At 34.7% G+C, this 21165-nt stretch overlaps 1 protein-coding gene across 9 annotated transcripts in view; it reads left to right on the plus strand.

Annotated features, from left to right (window-relative positions):
- DMXL1 (Dmx like 1) overlaps positions 1-21165 on the plus strand; it is a 64026-nt gene that overhangs the window by 38596 nt on the left and 4265 nt on the right. For 3 of the 9 annotated variants that reach the window (XM_085529613.1, XM_085529608.1, XM_085529615.1), the window contains 20 exons: positions 215-406; positions 1518-1594; positions 1778-1902; positions 2687-2935; positions 3323-3436; positions 8075-8238; positions 9289-9428; positions 9729-9814; positions 10303-10504; positions 11025-11142; positions 12144-12206; positions 13221-13307; positions 13965-14086; positions 14202-14343; positions 18209-18259; positions 18533-18593; positions 18997-19124; positions 19282-19374; positions 19847-19938; positions 20529-20581. In XM_085529613.1, coding sequence (XP_085385739.1) covers positions 215-406; positions 1518-1594; positions 1778-1902; positions 2687-2935; positions 3323-3436; positions 8075-8238; positions 9289-9428; positions 9729-9814; positions 10303-10504; positions 11025-11142; positions 12144-12206; positions 13221-13307; positions 13965-14086; positions 14202-14343; positions 18209-18259; positions 18533-18593; positions 18997-19124; positions 19282-19374; positions 19847-19938; positions 20529-20581 — 2359 coding nt within the window. Of the gene's footprint in view, positions 1-214; positions 409-1517; positions 1595-1777; positions 1903-2686; positions 2936-3322; positions 3437-8074; positions 8239-9288; positions 9429-9728; positions 9815-10302; positions 10505-11024; positions 11143-12143; positions 12207-13220; positions 13308-13964; positions 14087-14201; positions 14344-18208; positions 18260-18532; positions 18594-18996; positions 19125-19281; positions 19375-19846; positions 19939-20528; positions 20582-21165 lie in introns of those variants that run through there. The other 6 variants (XM_085529609.1, XM_085529610.1, XM_085529612.1 and 3 more) reach the window with 6 other exon arrangements.

Below are 21165 nucleotides of genomic sequence, written 5' to 3' on the forward strand. Positions count from 1 at the left end.
GGGAAGTTTGATTTGTGAGTTCTCCACATTGGGTTGGTTGAAGGCTTTTGAACATTTTGTACTATAATTCAGATTTTCCTATTATTGTTTATTGCTCTTTTATTATAAATGTGGCACTTTGCATTCTATAGAGGTTTCTTTTTGTTTTGTTTTATTTTTCAGGAAGTTGTACTATCACTTTGTTTGTTTAAGTGTGTTTATTTCCTGTTTTTAGGAACAGTCAACACAGATACCATCCAGCCCTCTTCTAGAGCAAAGCTCCGTGCCTCTCCTATTTGCTTGCACAGCCAGTGCCAAAACAGTGGTGGCTAATCCACTGTTGCATCTTGGTAACTTAACTCATGATATATTACATGCCATAATAAACCTTGACTCACCGCCTCATCCAGATACTCAGAATAACAAGGTGTGAGTCTTCTTTTTTTTCTTTCTTGATTTGTTATTTCATTGACCAGTTTTCACAAATGTTTTTCTGACTGTATGGAAACTTCCTAATATTCCTTCCTGGTTTGCAACGAAACCATTGTACTGAAACATTTCATCCTGTAATACTAATGTTGGGCTAAAAGAGAGAGGCCCATCTACTTCAGTTACACTTTCACAACTGGATGTTTGCCTGAGATAACATCTCTTATGGAAAACACCTCCAATGTCACTGTTGGCTTTAATACAATACACTCATAATATATGTTAATCATAACATAAGTTGATCTTCAGTCCTATACCTAAGTAAAATTAAATTTAGAAGTATAAAATTTGGTGTAGAAAATGTTAAAGAAACATCTCCATCAAGTGATATTTATTTCTCACAGTAAAATGTTATTTATTTATTTCTAACTTGCCATAAGATTTAGATTGGGACTGGAGATAAGATTTAAAGCTTTAGGTTAAACCTTTCCTGCCATTTTGTATGTATTAGGTTTTACTGTGGATTTATAGAGTGCTCCAGGGATTGATTTCTTAGTTCCTATTCTGTGTTTAGTTTCAGAGGATACAGATAAACATCTGTTTTACTTTTTATGAATACTTAAGTGTGTCTTATCATACATGAAACATATATTGGTTATGAGGAAAAAAATAGATGTTCAGTATGATACTGAGTAAATTGTATCTGAGGACTGTACAAATGTGTTCAACAACTAAGTTGAATTACAGTCTTCAATATGAAGCATGGCATCTTTAATTCTGAGCCAACGTGCTGTCTTAGGGTGTAGTCACTCATTGTTTAATGGTTTAAGATGGTTCTCTTTCCTAACAGAATGCAGTGCAGCTAAAATTGGGCTGTGATTCTGGGTAATTTGGGTTGTGTGAGTACTTTCAATCCCTTTCAGTGCAAAGTGAGTTGACTTAGTTGAAATGAATTTTAATGAGAAGGGGCTTTTATTAGTGATTTTTGCCATTAGTGCTTGCACCTTCTACATAAGTCCTCCTGTTACAAGCCTGTATGCATTAAATACAATGATACTAACCACAGTTCATCGTGAGTATGATACATGCTACAAAACTTTGTCTTCCAGATATATGTGATGCATAACTTAGCAGCATCACTTTCTGCTTGCATCTACCAATGTCTTTGTGATGGCCACAGCTACAGGTAAGGTCTTTGAAAAACACTTTCTAGAGAAAAGATTGATTCACTATAATGATTGTACAATACATAGAGCACCTGGAGGCAGTACTGACATCTGCCTATGTTCAGTAAAGGCTATAACTTGAACTATTTTAAACCAAGCAGGTGTTGTGTTTGTTTGTTTTAATATAAGATTGTATTTTACAGCTCATTTCAAGCAAATCAGTTTACTGGAACAGTTTATCAGACAGTGCTGTTAACTCAGCGCCATTCTCTAAGATCAACATTGGAAGAAACAGTGACTCCTAATACATCACCAGCTCAGTGGCCAGGTATGTGCAGTTTCTTTTCTCTTACGAAAAAAATGTGGGGATGCACTGTAAGAGCATGGATATATGCTCCAGACTTTCTAATAGTATATTTAACAAATATACTATAACAAAGTGAGTTACTACAGTTCAAGTTTATCTTCAGTTATTCCGTGACTTGACTGATGCTGTTTTCTCTTACTAAAAATCACTAGCTGGGTCACTTAATAGAGAGCCAATAAACTGAAAGTAGAGTGAAGCATTTTAGAGCACAGGCTCTACTTTCGCACACTGCAAGCAGCACTTCAGTCTCACTGTTCTTCTGCTTTCCTACCCTTTCAATGTATTTTCAAGTGTATCTTTGTGCTCTGCTTCAGAATGACTATAGCTTGGGTCCAGCTGTTGAGCTAAATCAAATCTGTTGGAAATGAGAAGTTTTTAACATTTTATATTCTGCTGCAGCTCCAAAACCTGTTGAGACCTTACTGGGATGAAGCTATGCTGGTCCCATTACAGAGAGTGTAAGCTACATACACTTGATCTGTATGAGCTTCAGTTTACAACAGTAACTTCAATTTCAGCATAACCGTGAAACACATTTATATATTATGTGTTTTCTTTTCCTAAATGAAAAAAAACATCAAAGAAATCTTTCTGAGAACCTCAAGCCGTCTTTATGTTTGGATATTAGGATATAGTATACAGCAATATTAGGATGACACTGTTTCCTGGATTTTTCAGTTTCCTCTGAAACAGAATTTCTAATATGTAAACATGCAGCTTTTTGGGTGTTTTTGTATTTCAACAGGAATCACAGCTCTAGTACGTCTCTTGAATTCTGCTGGTGAAGAAGCCCAGCCAGGACTCACAGTCTTACTTTGTGAAATTCTAACTGCAGTCTATCTGAGTCTCTTCATCCATGGCCTAGCAACGCATTCTAGTAATGAGTTGTATAGAATTATGGCTCATCCACTTAACAACAAAATGTGGTCTGCAATCTTTGGAGGAGGAGCTCATACACCTATCAGTGGACAACAACAATTAAAGACAAAAACTGGTATGTCTTTTTTTGGATGGGTAGGTGGGGGAGCTGCTTTTTTTTGGTTGTTGTTGGAGAATGTTTTCACTGCTGAAAGCTTAAGGCTTATTCCATTAACAGTCTCAATAGTGATTAATTAAATCTGCAAATTAAAATAATCTGAAATTCTTAACAGATATTCTGCTAAAGAGAATGGGAAGCAGAATAGGAGATATGGTATTTAATGGTATCAGTTTTTAGTTAGTACAACTGCTGTAATATGAGGGGGTTAAATTCATTTTAAATGGAAAATTTTCAATTCAATTAAAACCTAATTTTTATTATTCATGTTAAAGCTTTCCAGTTCTTTCCTAACAATAATATATTCCCATTTTACAGACACAGTGTGTTTTCTCTCTTTGGCAGGTAGGCACTTCCCAATGCCTAGCCCACATCAGGTAGTAGTGTTCTCCATGGAATGCGTGGGGTTTTCGAAATCCCTTACTACCTTCAGTACTCATAGTCCTACCAAGTCTGCAGGCAAGAAAATAGATTTAGTACTAGGCCTCTACATGCAGTTTGCTATGTGTGATTTTATTTTTTTGCATTTATAGAAAGAGAGAAAAACTTCTGTTTGCAAGCCATGACTTCAAAATTTAAAGCCATGTTCTGTAATTGCAGCAGCAGTTCAATCAGACCTTTTTACCAAAAAAATTGCTAGTGCTGTAGTACTCTTACTGTACTTCCTTTGAAATAAGTTTTAAATATTTTTTTCCATGGTTTGAAATGATCAGAAGTGTTTCGTATCTTTATTAGAGAGCTGCTTGTTTTGCTTCATGAATATGAGCATTTATTATGCATGTGAATTTCTAAGTGTTCATTCTAAACATTACAAAAAAGAAAGGTGCCTTGTTGCTATATGTTTACTTTTAGATCTTTGTGACAGACTTTCACTCCCAAATGCAGATCAAAAGCAAAACATGTTTGATGTTGAGAATTCTAATAGGTTAACAATTCATAACCCTCTAGTCATACATGCCCTGCATTGGCCCTTACTGCCTGAATTCATCAATTCTGTTCCACTTCAGTCTGAATTTGGTTGTTAATCTACAAATTTGAAAACTGTTTTAAGAGATAATAGTAATATGTAATAGTAATGTATACATAACTGGCCTATAAAGTTAACATGTGATTTCACTTGCTACCCCTTCTTTAAGTTGAGTCAGCTTCACAAGATGTTTTCTTCCAATTAAGTTCATCATTGGGTTTTTTATTTCTACTTCTAGGTCTTTTAGGGTATTTTAGGAAACCAAATGACTTGTCTGTCTTCTATTCAGAATTAGTTTGTATGGAAAATTTGTTCCATTTCTTCTTTCTCTGTAAAGCATAGCCTTTTGAATGCTTTTTGAGTTTCTTCAATGTCCTTCTCAGCCACATTTATTGTTCCTGTAGCAAATGATTTTGATCATGTTATATTAGCATACGAGAGTTTCCATTCTTATTTATGTCTTAAGATAGTGGATATATTAAGTTTTCTAAGATGTAGTTAAAATCTTAGAAATCAAAGCATTTGTGTAACTTAAGTCTATATAGAGATGATAAGTTTTCTAAAATCCAGATGTTTCCTAAAGAAAAGTTTTGCTTTTTAGAAATTTGTAATTTAATTTCATATATTCAATTTTTCTGTGCTGGAAGAGTACATTAAATTAAAATCTTCTTCCAAACTGCATAGTTTGCAAGTACACTTTATAGAATTAAGGTAGTTATTTCAACTGTCAGATGTAGATAAACTGTCAGAAATCTAGTGACATGTGACTATTATAAGTAATTTTCTCTGCTGATGGTGCTCATGCTCTGAGCAATTAAAGATGGAGTAGAAATAGGAATCCTGATTAATTCTCTAATTGTACTTCTATAGGCTATAGGAAAGAATGGTAAGTTGTTGATTCACTGTGGTAACTTGCCCAACATACTGCAGGTTTTGTGAAACAGATAGTTTAATAATGAGGATGTGCAGATAAAAACTTGTGCAGTTTGGTTGTGATAGCATAAGGGAGAATGGCCTTTATGGGGAAATTCTTGACACAGAGAGTAAAGAGGTACCAAAATAGGTTGTCCAGAGAAGTTGTGAATGCCCCATCTCTGTAAGTAAGCCTGCTCTTGAAGTTGACATTTGCAGCTTCCTAGAGAATTACAGAAATGTGCAAATGGCTTTATGCTTGAGAAGACAGCAGAAATGATAGAAACCAGTTTTCTTGCCAGTTCATCTTCTTTGTGTTTTAGCAATACTGATATTAGTTGTTTCTGCAGTCAAAGTTGATGCTTTTTTTAAGAGGAGTAACACAGAAGTGTTTTGATTTTAAGACTTGTTTTTTCATGGTGTGCTGCAGTACTGATGCTTGATGCATGCACACAGTCTTCAATAAAGCACAATATTTCTTACTTGCATGTTAGGGTCTTTTCAGAAATTGAAAGAGATCTGCACCTTCACTCTTCCTGGAGAGATGGAAGGGGAGTTGCAGGGGCAACAGGTCTTCTGAATATTGTCGCACATGTTAGATCTTTGTAGAAGTAAAAGCATTTTACTTTTTGAATATAACCCAGCTTTCTTTTATAATACTACTTACTTTATTATAAAGACAATGAAGATGAATATTTCAAATCAAGAATGCGTTCAAATTATTTTGGGTAGTAATTCACAAGAAATTTGAAAGTGAGTTTAACTTGTGATCTGAAATTACAAATGTCAGAGACTTTTAATGACTATGTTGGTTTACTTAAGTGCCCTTATAAATATTGAAAAGAAATGAGGAAAAAGAAAGACTGTCATCAGTTCAATGTATTTCTAGCCATTTGAATGATTGTAATTCTTTTCCCTTACATATTTCAATGAGCAGCCAGCAGTAGTCTTAAAAATATGAAGAATTATCCCACAGAGTGAAAAGAATTCTGTGCTAAAGTAAAGCGTTAACATTTTGGAGACTACATTGAAAAACATTCTGCAAGCATATACTTTTTTATTTCTATAGCATGCAACACTTGCTCCTTATCTTCATGCCAAATGAGTTTTTTCTTTTCTTTTAAGCAATTGCTTATTTTTCATACAGAGTAATGCATGTGTGTGCTCTTTGTAGGCTGATGAGCTTTTTTAAATAATGGTATGAAAATACATTGTACTTCAGCTGTTATGTTACCTTTTAATACAGGTGAGTGTATATCAAATAATATCTCTTGCAAGAAAATTACAGTACAGTATACTAGGACAACACATGTTGCTAACATACATCACAGTATCCAGCTGATGCTGAAAGATGAGATAATGCTTTCAGCTTTTGATAGGCAATATATGGTAAATAAATTATTTTGTACTTCTCCTAAATCTATTTTTTAATTGTCTTGAATCTTACTTTCCTTGAAGCTGGCTTAGTTTCTGTTATGAGCATGAACATTTCATATATGGAATATTTAATTGATCTTAAAGGAGATATATTTTTTTTCTCATTGATGCTAGACATAGAAAAGGAAGCTTCTGTAGAAATTAGCTTTATGGCCCTAGGTAGCAGAAGGGAATAATCAAGGAAGTTAAAACATAAAGCAACATTTTTGTCTGTGATGTTCATTTTAGCATATCCTAATAAACAAGTCTAGTCCAATACGTTGATGCTCGTAGTCGGTGATAAGGATTTCTAATCACCGTCAGTTTTTTAATCCTGCAGATTTGCATGTGTGCAGACTTTGTTTTTGGCAGTTGAACAAGAGAGAAATTGAAGTGGGAGGAAGTGAGTGGCTGCTTAAGTGCTGTGGTTGTTCTCAGTGATACCATAATTTTTAAATCTTACCTGGAGAAAGGATATTTTAAAATGCTTAAGAAAAAGGTAAATGTTTAATGTCCAGTTAGATAGATGTTGAAAATTTTGGGAACTTCAAAAGGCAGTTCAAAAACAGTCTCTCTTTTCATCTTAACATTTTAACTTTCTCCATGTATTATATGAATGTAAACAAAAATTAAAAGCAAATTTTACAAGTAGGAGATGGATTTGAGTCCATTTTATCTCTAACTGAAGATGAATGAATGCCTCCTTGTTACATCTCCATGATTCTCTCTCCTGCCTTTCTCTATTTATTTTTTTTAGAGCCAGAACACTTAATTTATTGCCCAAAGCCAGTGGCAGTCTGTAACATCAGTCTTTTACTATCAGATAAACTGAATACAGTTCACCTCCCAAGAAGCAGAATGATTTCAGGTTATCAGATGGATTTGTTGGCTTCTTTTTAAGCAAGCTGTTACTATTTCTGTGCTTTTTGAAGTTGGCCTTGAGTTATAAATTGAGAAGTTGGAATTCTGAAACAAAACTTGTTTGTTGGTTTATTTCTGGTAAACTGTGTTAAGATTTTGGTGGTAGTCTTCGTAAGCTGTTACTTTGAGTACTATTGTGTTGGAGAGTGAAGGTCTTTAACAAAACATCTCTTAGATGCTGCTTATTGTGATTAAAGTAAATCTTGGAGAAGTTAACAGGCCCTTCAGCTCGTAGAAATTAGAGTACTGTTACAAATAACTAGTTTTACAACTCTTCTCTGTTTAATAAGGAATGTATTGGATCATATTGTTTAACATTGGACTTCTGCTGTTTACTGGCAAAATACGTTGTTAGGGCAAATAGATTTACCAGGATTGTACCATATAGGAAAATATAGAACTCCTCCGGATTGAAATTTGGACTAGGAATTGCAAGCTTAAGCATTTTCACTACAGATTCTGAAAGGCAAAATCATTGCCGGTAAAAAAGCAGTCAGACAACTAACAAACAACAACAAAAAAATTCTGCACAGATCAGTATTCAGCAGTACATACTGAGTTAATCTATTTTTGCATTGTGACCTGAGCCATTTATGTTTGTCATCTTTGCTGAAGGAAGAAAGCTTCTAATGCAGTTATGTGCATAATCTGCTGTGCTGTATTTATTGTACTGTGGGCTGTCCATTTCTGGCATTCTGGTTCATTATCAGTTCTGCGTTTTTGAGGATTGACATCATCTATGCTTATTTGCTACAGAAATAAAGTAACTTCTGAAAGCTTTTGTAATGAGGATGCTTTGTACTTTCTATTAAGAATCCCTTTATTTAAAATGGCAGGTGGAGCTGACAGTTCTAAGCAATGTCTGCTTTCTTCCCCTTTAGATGATGGAGAGAAACAGCAAAAACGTTTCAAGCCTTCATCAAAAACCTCTCTGAAGGAGAGTTCTCAGGTACCTGCTGTGCCATGGTTAGACCAAGAATCTCCACCTGACAAAGAAAGATTTATTCCTCCTGAGCTTAGTATTTGGGATTATTTCATTGCAAAGGTAATTGCTACTTTGAAAGTTTAATGCCTTATATTGCTTCTGTAATAGTATTTTCTGCTTGGTCTTTATGTCAGGTACCAATTTAGATGTGTGATAAAAGCCACCCATTGTTACTGCTTGTGACTTTCTCTAATACTACTGCTGTGACATTAGTTTTTTCTTATACTTTGTTATGAGGAAAACTAACATTGTTATAGAGTACAGATACATAAGTAGATATGAGTGAGCTGTTCAGAATGGAGATGAGACAATCAGAGAACCTGTGAGATACTCCTAGATACTCTATTCCTAGAGGATCTCCCCTCAGTCATCTGTTCTCCAGACTGGATACCCTGTGCTCTCTCAGCCTTTCATCATGGAAGAGAGGCTTAAGCCTTTGTGGCTCTTTCTGTTATGTCCATGTCTCTCTTGAGTAGCTTTTTATTACCATTTAAAATGGGTAAAATGAAATTGTTTACTTAACAGAAATCGAGTTACATTGTCTTGTGTCAGGTTTGCTGTCTGAGAACTTTCTACGTAGAAAACTACATAATCAGTATGATGCATTTCTATTAGCTGTTTCAGCAAAATAAGTATATTAGCAACACTTCAGGAAGAAGGGCAAAAGAGAAATCACAAGTACCAAATAGCACAGCGAGGCACTGGTGCTGGGGTTGTCATACATATTGAAATTAGTAAGCAGAGGATAAGATGTTTTTATTCAGTGGTCTTCAAAGCCTTTGGATGATTTAGAGTCAGAGGGAATACAGTGGTGGCTTTGGCTTCTCTAACAAGTAAAAGCTTTTGAGTACTACGTTTGTTTTATATTCCTGATGTGAAAGTAGAAAAAAACAACCAAGAACTGGAAAAGTGTTAGAATTTTGAATAATATAAAAATGACACTAAATATTGTTATGGGGTAGAAATTCCACATTACAGTGTAGATTAAGATGGCATACTTGCTATTTTATAAAATATTAAATATTACAATGATTTATTTTTAAAAAACATAATGTAAAGCTAAATGTTGGCTAGCAGCTACTTAAGGATAAATACATTGTGTATTTTTAGCCGTTTCTTCCATCGCAAAGTAGAGCGGAGTATGACTCAGAAGAGAGTCAGGAGAGTGATGAAGATGATGATGATATTGATGGAGATGCATTTGCAGCAAATTCACATAATCAGGAGCATTCAAATGCTAATTCATACAGGTGAGTAACTTTTTTAGAATGCAAGTTGCTCTACAATGGTCAAATACGCATTTTTGGCTATTTATTGTTAAGATCATATACTTGGTATTTACTATAAGTGTTTTATCTACTCTTTATAGTGATTAGTTTACACTTCAGTACATTGTATAGTGGCCTTTAGGTTCAAAATATTATGATATCCTAAAACACTGTAATTATGCATAGTTTATTGTAAGGATATGAAGCTTTAAGAAATCCTAACTGTTAATGCATTAAAAAAATATCCTATTAGCAAATGACTTATCAGTGTTTTCTTATTAGTTGGTCACTGATGCGATTGGCAATGGTTCAGCTAGTTCTTAACAACCTGAAGATTTTCTATCCTTTGGCTGGACATGATCTCTCAGGTAATAAGCAGCAATTGTCTTTTTATATTTAATACTAGTCATGTGTTGAGTATTAAATATGTTCTATTTTTAGTGTCAAAGCTCTTATTTTTTTCATAGTCTGGGATTGTTTTGATACTTCTTGTCATGGTGTTATATGGGTGAAGATGGAAGTTTTAGTGTTTAGCAGGAATTTGCAGGAATCTGCATATTTGTTCTTTTGTATGCCTCGTTGTCATGCAGAAGTGTTTACAATATCTTTATCTTGGTAGAAAACTTTTTTTCTGCAGTTCAAGTTGCATAATTCCTACTCTTTGTTTAATTTATGCTAGCCTTGAATAAGGCTATCCTTCATCTAGCAGTGTTAGCACAAAACACCAGGATGAGCTTTGAGTAAAGACTGCTTTTGGACATGCTTGAAATAAGCTTAAGTATTCAACTATGGGATTGTCTACATAAAGCTTATAAGGGAGCATTAAGGTTTTAATATTGTTTCCTCATCTGTCTAGAGCTTCCAGTTAGTTCACCAGTATGCCATGCAGTTCTGAAAACACTACAGCGCTGGGAACAAGTTCTTCTCCGACGTCTTGAGCTATATGGTGGTCCACCTCAACATTATATTTCAGTTCATGCTTCTGAGGATGCCCTAGCTGCTGGTCCTGCATTGCTTCGCCATAAAACTTTGCTTGAGCCTGCAAACACTCCATTCAGGTGAGTCTAATTTTTATAAACGCTGACTAATGCAATAAACTAAAATCAAGCATTATGTAGGCAGTGCATGTGATAGGCCTCAACTCAGTGGCATTGCCATGCTAATTTCTGTATCCACTGTAATCTCTTGTGAAATTAAAGGAACAAATCAGAATCTCTGCAAGAATCATTATTTAAGCTTTTTGGAGGCTCTGTGGGCTTGGCCTGCTATAATCAACTCTGTAATTACAAGTTTTACTTTTCTGTGCAGTTTCCAGAGATAAACATCATTGTTTGAAAACAGATCAGAGCTACAATCATTCTGATTTTCTTTTTTAACTAAAAAATCATGGACCTTTCAGATGTTACACAGTTACTAATATGTTCCTAGATGGAAGTGTTGGTCTTTCATTTTTCTTGTATTAGAAGCACTAATTGTCAATAAGCAGAAATGATCCATATTATGGAGAATAGAGTGGAGTTACTGCAATGTCTGAAGTATGACCAAGATGCAGATATTTATTTTAACTTTGCCCTGTAGATCTAACAGTCATGTTGCCTTATCTGTGAAGAGGCTCTGGCAATACCTGGTTAAACAGGAAGAAGTCCAGGAAACCTTTATCAGAAACATTTTTACAAAGAAGCGATGCTTAAATGAGGTTGGTATGGCACTTAGGGTATGTAATATTTTTTAGGTTAATTTATGAGCTTTTAATGGACTTATCTGGCTGGCATTTTGCTTCCTAGAGCATGAATGAATAGTAGGCTTGGCTATGACTCTAAATCTGCAATATTTCATATTGGAAGGTCTGTTTCCATTGTTTCATTGAAAACAGTAACAATTGGTCTTTGAATGTATACTGGCTGAAAGCTTCACTGCAGTCAGCATCTTTGTTCATAATAGTATAAAAGTTGACTAAAAGAATGACAAACCTTAAAATTTAAAGGATCAAAAATGGTAACCGAACATGAACTTATCCCTACTGTGATCATCCTGGATTTATCCACTTGTTTCTGTCACGTGATTATTCATTCTTTAAAAAGTGATGTTATCAAGTAATATTTCCATCTCTGATACTGTTTTCCAGTATCTAGCTGAGCTTGAGGTGTCAGATTCAGTTAAGTGTATTGAAGCTGTGGTTCTGTAATGGAGTTCTGCTGTTTTTCACCCTCTTCAGTTGCCTTTTTTTTTCTCGTTTGAAGATGCACCATTTTTTATAATGTCTTACATTAATGCAGCTGTGTTGCTATATGGGAAGGTACTTAGGAATACTTTACATGTGCTTTATACATTTCTAATCAAGTTCCCTGACAGCCGTACACAGCATACATTTTACATTTGTTAGTCTTACTTTCCATCTTCCTATTACTAGCAATACATGGAGATTACTTGCAATAAATTAGACTTCTGAGGTGATATATTGCTGTTGCGATATAGGTAAATGGATGTCCCCCATAGTAAATATAAAGTGAGAGAATGTAAACCTGAGAATTACTACTGTTACATAACAATATATGTAAGTGACATGCATGTGTGTGTGAACGCGCTGTTGTGCTTCAGTTTTTCTTTCTTGGTTTAAACAGTAAGGACTTAAGGATTTCCTTGACACCTGGTCTTATCTTTATTCTTTCTTCTGTGCTTGTTCTTTCCTTTGTGAAGTCATTAGAGGACCATAATGAAACCTTGAAAAATTCTGTGGCAGAGGAGTCCATCATCAATAAGGTACAAAGCCCTAATGCTCAAATTAATTAGACCATACATTGTTATGAAATCTTTCAGTTTCAAAATAGTTCTGGTACACCTTAAAACAAATTACTGACACAGCAAAAGAACTGAAGAAAACAGTTTTGGAAGAGATTGAATTACACTGATTATCTTAAATTATCTTAAATTTATTTTCTAATAAGCTTCATATTTTAGAAAGCAAGATGAAACAACCAAGTAAGAACACTACATATTATTAAATTACATAGCTATGTCAAATGAAGTGCTGAGGTTGTAAATTTTCCAAGTGACTTGGAAAATTCCATAGCAGTGTGGGAAGGAGTATGCAGGAACTTTTTACCTGTGGCTAGAACTGCCACTCAGAAGTAACAGTGATAAACTGAAAATAAAGCCTTATCTATTAGCATAATCATAGTTTGATATTGAAAACTTCTGATGAGTCTTAGTTTCAAGATAGCAATAAATCAGCCCATTTTGGTAGGCTGGTAAAAGAAACTAAATATAATATCATACCTTCAGATACAACTAGAAATACTATATTCTTAAGATTTTCTTACAGAGAAAACTAGTGAGAATACAAAAATGAGAAGACAAAAATGAGAACATCCTGTGATATCCTTGGGCTGTCTTGTTATGATTGCTTATGTGATAAAACTTTGTTAATAAGCAGATCATTGGAACTGACTGAGAATGGTATCTTAATTTTTTGAAGTTTTGCTCAATTCATAAAACAGATTTTGTTTAAAACTGCAGTTCTACACAGTTTTATGTATGTAAGAAGACTTTTATTTTTTATTAGAAGGTATAATAGTACAAAGCCATCATCATAGGATGTCATGCTTAGTCTTTGTAATTCCAGGTTAAAAAAAAACACGCAAAACTTTGTAGGTATAGATATATATTTTGCATTTAAATATTACTTTATATATATTATTTATATGTATGTTTTTATATATTGTTTTATATTATTTATTATATATTATTTATATATATATTACTTTTCAAATACAGATAGAAACAGATTTGGGATACCCAGGAGGCAAGGCAAGAATAATTCACAAAGAGTCTGACATCATTACTGCTTTTGCAGTCAATAAGGTGAGTATAAAGGAGGTAGGATAGTCTGTTTAATCCATTTGCGTTGTTCTTCTACTTGCTGAGCTTGTGGTAGTGTGAATAGGTGATATGCTCATTGCAAACAGTCCTAATACTGCCTGAATTCTTAGTTCTTTCTTCTCTAGAGCAGTTCATAATTATCTTACCATAGTTACAGAATCATATTGCAAATTATCTTCCTTTTTATTGTGAAAAAGGATAGAGGGAAGGGAGAAGTGGCCTCTACTTGTTCTATAAGTTTGTGTCTAGGAGTGTTAATTGTCTTTGCAAAGGAGGAAAAAAATCCACATTCTCCTGTTTAACTACTTAGGCCTTAAATGGAGGAATGAAGGGGAAACAGGTTGTAAGCATTGTGGCATGCAGTATGAGAATGCTGGGTCTTCATTTTCCTGTAAGAGGTGCAAGGAGAAACTGGAGCTGGTTGAGTGATACAAAATACAAACTGTGTTGTGCTGTCCTTCTAAAGAGGAAGCTTTTAAAGAGGAAGCTTCCAAGTTCTGCTAATGTAAATACATAGATCTGTAGCCATAAGAGTTTTCTATTTTATATGGATTAAGTGTATAGTTTAGCTACAACTGTGTGAAAATCAGCACCTGAGTAGTCCTTTTGTAGCTGTTTATTGCGTGTGATTTTTTTCAGGCAAATCGGAACTGCATTGCAATAGCATCAAGTCATGACATTCAAGAATTAGATGTTTCTGCGATACTGGCTACACAGATCTATACCTGGGTTGATGATGATGCTGAAATAGAAAATAAAGGGTATGCTTTTTATGTTTCCAACATCACAGCTTGTCTGTGCATAAGTCATTGTGTCAAGGCACAGTATTTAGTGTTGTTGTTTGAAATCTAACTTATAATGTTATTTCCTTTATAGGGCTGATGATTTCTTAGTTATACATGCTCGTGATGATCTGGTAAATGTTCAGGGAACCACTCCTTATACTCACAGTAATCCTGGCACACCCATTAATATGCCTTGGCTCGGTAGTACGCAAACTGGCAGGGGTGCATCTGTGGTAAGTGAAAGATTAGATGTATACAAAGCCATCTTTCTCTCTGCTTTTCTTTGCTCATTGTTGCTGTCTATATCTTACAATTAGCATGTAGGTAAATGTTGCCTTTTTACTAGGTTAATTTTTAAGCTATTTTTGTAATAGTGCTATTAATAGGCTAAAACACTGCATATAATTTAATACACATGAAATAAGAAAGCAGAAGTTTTATTTAGTGGTTTTATTTTTTTGCTTAAAAATCAAAGTTGAGGGAAGAAGTTGAACTTAAATTGCTTTTAAATGAGCTGAGGCTAAATACTAAAGAGCATAAATTCAGGAGATCTCAGAAGATGATTCATAGAAATTGGCTTGAAATGCTTGTGTAAAATATCGAGGTAGCTTTTAGTTTAACCAAAATTTAATGTTTCATTCTGAGTTTGAGTATTCCAGATATTATTTTCAAGTAAGTACCAGCTTCCAATCTGGTATAAATTGCCATTTTGCTACACTGTAGGCCTTTCTAGATAGCATACTGAATGAACTTCTAAAGCACATTTCATAGGCAGGACAGAGGCTTCCAGTGAAGTGAATTAAACTCTGTAATTGAGCAAATCAGACTTGCGAAAAGTGAGGATTTCTGATTGCATAAGAAAAATAAGGAAGGTGATATTGCAGAAGTAGGACCAGCTACATCCATCGTTCGTAATTTCATTTACATACTGGTAACTTTAAACAGTGGTGTTTTTCTAACCCAAAAGCTGAAGTCAGCTCTGTTGTCTTTTCTTTGAAGAGCTGTGTGGTTTCCCACCTAAGTTAGCTTTGTAGTTCTATTAAATTTGGCCATTTGACTGATGAGTGTTTTTACAGGAGGTAATAAATTTCATTATTTGACATTTCTAAAATAAACAGAGTTGAGGAACACCCAGTAAAGCACAGTCACATCTGCCAGACTAAACTAATCGTTCTCATAATAAAGGTGATGCTTGTAAAATGGTAGTGTTTTTATACATGGATACTCTATCTGGAATAAACTTTGGCTCTGAGCAAAAAGATATGATCTCAGATTCAGTTCTGATCAAATGCTAATTCTGGTCTGACTATTGGCATACTTAACTTGGTCCTGTGCACATTTACCTAAGTCTTGTGCAGCATAGATGTAATAATGCAGGCCTGTTGATAGTCACCAGGAAGATGCTTACTTAGAGCCACTTAACTGGGCTGAAGTGGTTATACCAGACACCTTTATCTCTCAGGCTCTCTGAACACAGATGTGCAGCTGGCCTGGATAACTGAATGCATTGCATCTCATGACTTGGCTGCGCTTCACAGCATTTAACAGATTAGAGCAAGCTGATAAGTGTGGCAGAATAAAAGAGCCGTATGTTATTTTTTTAATTGATATAAACAGTTTAGTTTGAGTATTAGGAGTAAATAAGGAATGCACATTAAAACAATGCTGTTACAATACCTACATCTCTGCCTTGCATATGGAAACTGCTAATCCCAGTTACCAGTTTTCTAGCTCTGGTGACATAATCAGGTGTCATCTGCAGCTTTTCCTGGAAGGTTTGCCACTTTCTCCTCTCAATTCCATGTGTATGTGTATATATATATGTATGTTTATGTGTGTATATGCAGTTCATGTGTGTACTTCTCAACAAACTAATTCCATAATCTATTAATGCAAAGTGTTCTTGTATAGCTTTCTGTTTTATATGCTGCGAAACTTTCTTACTTGAAGATACCTGACTGTGCTTCTGTTGAATGGATTTGTTGTTAAACTTTGGACCTAAGTTTTGGTTGGCATTCTGTTTGACTCTGGCAGAGTAGAGAACCAGCCAGGGAATGCAGCCATACTTCCCCTGTAGGCAGGGGCTACAAAGGTACTGAATGAAGGACAAAGTAAATGAAGGAAGGTATAGCGATTCTTGGGAGAAAGTGATGATACTGAATTCTGTAGGAAAATCAGCTTCACCAAAAAAAACATCCTGTTACTACTGTTTGGTACTTTGTTCCTTCACATACTGCTTTTGATCTTTGTTCCATCTTTTCCGTGATTACAACTCATTTAGTAGATCCATAGCCTGCTGTTCTTTACTATTACTGTCCTTATACTCATGTCATTTGTGGCTCACTTCCATTAACACAGGAAACTAATTTAGTCAGCTAACTATGTTTTATTAGTTGTGAGATTTTTTTAGTTGTTAGCCTTTGCTATTTCCACTTGCTCTGTTCCTACAAGGTAAGTGAGGAGGCTCACTGCTAGATTCTTCAGCAGTGCGTTTGCACTGTGCTTCCAGTAGGTGGTTCAAAAAGAGCACTGAAGTAAATAGTGCAGTCAGCTCTATTAAAAGCTGGCGTCTTGTTCAACAGGTGTATGACACCCATATTTATCACAGTTTATTAACCAAGGGTCAAATATATATATATTTTTAATTATTCAGTCACAAAACATCCGACTCCAGCCATCAGCTGCTGTTGAAGGGGAAGCAGAACTAGCAGTATTAAGTATTAGTTACGCTGATAGTTAAAGGATATGCATTTGTCTTCTAAATGGGAAGTGCTGTATCAGACAATTGTGCTAGTGTAGACTTCAAAAGACAAGTCTAGCAAGCTTGCCTTTTTAACGAAATAAAGTATAGAAAAAATACAGATTAGGAGATAGTAATATCTGTTTGTTGAATTAAGCTTTTCATTGTGTTCTGGGTTTATGTTATTATCTGTAAAACAGTTCAGTCCTTTTATTTTGGTGAAGAAGCAGAATAAGCCTGAATAACTTAAAAATTATGTTTTAACTTGCATAGAGAAAGAAATAGTGAACTTAGAGAGCAAAGTATTTGACTGGTGTACACACTGTTGTTTGAAGAGTATTTTCTTCTGACTTCTTGTTTTAAAATCTAATAGATTGCTGTAGACACCATTATGATACCAGACCTTTTACTTTATTTGTTTCATTTGTGATTTTTAAGTAAATATTTAAAAAAGAAAAAAGAAAAAACCTCATATTTGAAAAGCTTGTCTTGCCTTGCTTTACCTTCTCGAGGGTGTTTTGAAATAAATTTGAGTGACTGAGAGGCATAAGGCTTTCCCTGAATCATATATGGGAGCTTTGAAAACTGAATGATGTGAATCTGCTTCCAAAATACAGGATTAGAAGGATTTGCAGGTATTTTGCTAACTGAAACAACCAACCAAACACACAAACAATGGAACAAACCAATAAAAACAAACAAACAAAGAACAACAACAAAAAGTCCAGGAAAAAAAGAAAGAAATTAAAGCAGGAAATAAAAGGATGAAAGCTTAATTTTGAGATACAGCAATAGAGAGAAAAGCAGGGAAGAGGCATGCATGGAAAATCCTTTTCCTTGATGAAAAATTCCCACATTGTCTTTGCAGCCAGGGTTTTGTGGATTGAACTTCTCACTTAATTTGATGCCTTTTTTAATCTTCATTGTCTGATGTCTCCAGTATTGAACACTTGAAAGCGAGGGGTCAAAACAATATGGAAAAAACAGAATTCCTGGTAGTGTATCTTACTCAAAGAAAAGTCATGGAATTCATGAACAGAAGTGTTGAATTTAGGAAGTGAAGTCAGTTTAGGAGGAAAATCTTTTGGCCTCAGGAACAAAAGGAAAATCTATTGGAAGTATACTTGCAAAATTATTAAATGCTTTTGATCAATATTTGATTTAACATTTACTAGGTATTTTGCTTATTCTAGAAGGCCTCAAATAGTAATAAATAAATGTTACTTTTCAGTCAATGACAGTGCATTAACTAGACTTGAACTAATATCTTCCCTCCGATTTTTTTACTTCTGTTAAAGTCTGTTTACCTCTTTCTTTACATGCTTCTGCCTCTCTCTTGCTTATCTTACAATATTCAGGAATATTCCAATAAATTTAATGGAATCAGAAAGGAATTGGCAAGAAAAGAGGTAAGACTGCAGCCTAAGGAGTGTTTATACTTGGATCCATAAGTCTCTGAAGCAAAAAGCTAATATTTACCACAGTATATAAAGCTGCAAAAGTATTAACATCTGCGCTAGTCTTGAATAAAACTGTCTTCTGAATTTCTAAAAGCAGTTCTTGCTTTTAGTAGGAATTCTGATAGGAAACAAATTGTCTGACATGATTAATTGTTCATATTCAGTAAGCTTTTGTTGGGAGATACTGTGTAATTGTTTCCTGTTATTTTGTTTATTGAACAGATGCTCAAGAAGGCTATAAATAATGTCAGAAGAATGGCTTCTCATCCAACATTGCCATATTGTAAGTTCAGCTTTGCGCTTCTTTAACTGAAGACTGCATATGAGTAGCCTTTGCAAAAAGGGATCCTTTTTTAAAACCAAATGAATATTGTTTTCCTTTACTTTGACTTGTATGAAAAATAGAAGGATAAGGCTGTATCAATGTCTCTAATACCATATTTCAGTGCCATCTCAACACATTTCTTAAGTAATAAGTATGTACAGCTCAATAGGATGTGAATAGTATGGGTTTAAGCTTCACTGGTAACCTGGTAATCCTACACTATGCTGTGTACTGTGGCTGATGCTGTGGCTTTAGCAGTTTTGGGGATTGTGTGAGCTGGTGTGAGTCTTGTTGAAACTTTTAGAAGAAATCTTCCTGCCGATGTTGCAAAAGGTCAAAGTGTGAATGTTTTCTATTGCAGATCTGACAGGTGCTCAAGATGGCAGTGTAAGAATGTTTGAATGGGGTCATGCGCAGCAAATCACGTGTTTTCGGTCTGGTGGCAACTCAAGGGTAACTCGAATGAGGTTCAATTACCAAGGAAATAAGGTAAATGACAGAAATATTTACCTTAACCTTGCATACAGAAAGTTGTAAATTAACTGAAACATTGCTTTCTCCAAATTCAAAGGAGTTTCTCTGAATTGTGGGAGATATTTTTTATGTAACAAATACATGTAGATTTACAGTTTACATCTCATTTCAGTTTGGAGTTGTTGATGCTGATGGATATATAAGTTTATACCAAACCAATTGGAAATGTTGCCCACTTACAGGAACCACACCGAAACCATATTTGGTAAGTGGAAAACTGAGCTTGCTTCCACAAAATTCTGTTGTGGTTTTTTTTTATTTTCTTACCTTTTTAGACATTTTAGGATTGGGCAGGGATTGTTCTGATAACCAGTGTTAATCAGTTTTTAATAATGCATTGTTGACATTCTGTAATCTATTTGACAGACAAGTTCTCAAATTCCCACCATGCCAGTAAAGCTAGAGAGTAGAAAATGCAGTGTCATAGCTGAAATAACCTGAATATTCCATAAGTATTGTCCGTAATTGACAGCTGTGAACTAAGCATCAGTAAATTAGGACTGGAAATATACTGCCCTGAAAAGTCGGTGGTTTCAGAAGGCATGCATGTGGTCTCATAACCTGTGTTCTTTACATTGTATTCAAAGCAACCCACCTTCCTGTGCAAGTCTAAGCTTTCATATTGACAGAAAATCTGTGTCTTTGTAATTAATCATTTATAAACTGTTGTTTTTCAGACCTGGCAGTGTCATAACAAAACAGCCAATGATTTTGTTTTCATCAGTTCATCGTCTTTGATAGCCACAGCTGGATTGTCTTCTGACAATAGGTAAGAACTTATTCATTGTTGCTCAAATTATATATGAAGATGCTCCTCCCCGCGTCCAGTTTTCTGTTGATCCTCCATAGGCAGTTTCAGAGCAATGTGCATATTTATGCCATCTTTCTTATTTTGGGGGTGAGCAACATATGCACCTACATTTCTGTGGTAAAGAGGATCATATAAGGACAGATCTTATAGGATCTTATAGCACAAAACCTCTATTTTTTTTCTCTGTGAATCTGTCTTAAAGTATTTATTGATAGATTTAGGTAGACCTGCATTGCTATTCAGGGAACACTTAAAATAAGTCTGGAATAAGAAATAGCAAGAACAACTGACATTCAGATGAAATCATCTACAAAAAGTTTGTCATCTCAGTATGAATCTGTAAGCAGAATACTAGTAGTAGAAAGGTAGGTGCATGGTGTAACTATGAAAGTCACGTTAATTCTGCCCAAAAATACTAATTTCATAATCTTATTTGCAGTGCTCTCTCCCTGAAACAATTTCCCTAGGGTTCCTATGACCTCATCCAACCACTCAAAATACTTGGTAACATTACTCAATTAATTAAAACTTCTTTTTTTTCCATACAGAAATATTTGTCTTTGGGATACTTTGGTTTCCCCTACAAATAGTTTGGTTCATGGTAAGTAAAATACAGCAAGGAAAATATTTGATCAGCATAAACAATAAAAATTAAATAGGGGATCTGTAATCATGGCAAAGTTATTGGAGTCTAACTTAATGAAAGCAATTTTAATACAAACAGTAGAACAACTTCCATCATCCTGCATCAGCTGTGAGATCTAAGAAGAGGTTCTTGAGAAATGATACAAGGTTTTATATACATGGCTTCTTGCCATTTCTTACATCTGTGTACCACAAGCACAACCCCTGACAACCAGAAATCTATAGCTTCAGTCTTTTTTTAAAGATGGAATAAGTCCTGTTGGTTGTGATTAGCTTATACAGAAAACAACAGCTATAAAACTGCAAAAACTGTAGTTTTTAACAGCCTTGTGAAGTTTGCATGGATAAGAATCCATACTCTAACTCCTGTGGTTGCCTTTAAGTCAGAAGAGCTCCACTCAACACTAATGATAACATAAAGATAGCATTAGATGTTTATAGGGATAAGAAGGATGTTTTTTTCCATCCATATAGTAACTTCTTTATTTGTGAGTACTGTAACTTCAGGATGTCTGATACAAGTCTTGTTTGCATTCATGT

The sequence above is a fragment of the Coturnix japonica genome, chromosome Z (assembly GCF_054131305.1).
Source record: "Coturnix japonica strain WE chromosome Z, WE-NBRP24, whole genome shotgun sequence".
Lineage (NCBI taxonomy): Eukaryota > Metazoa > Chordata > Aves > Galliformes > Phasianidae > Coturnix > Coturnix japonica.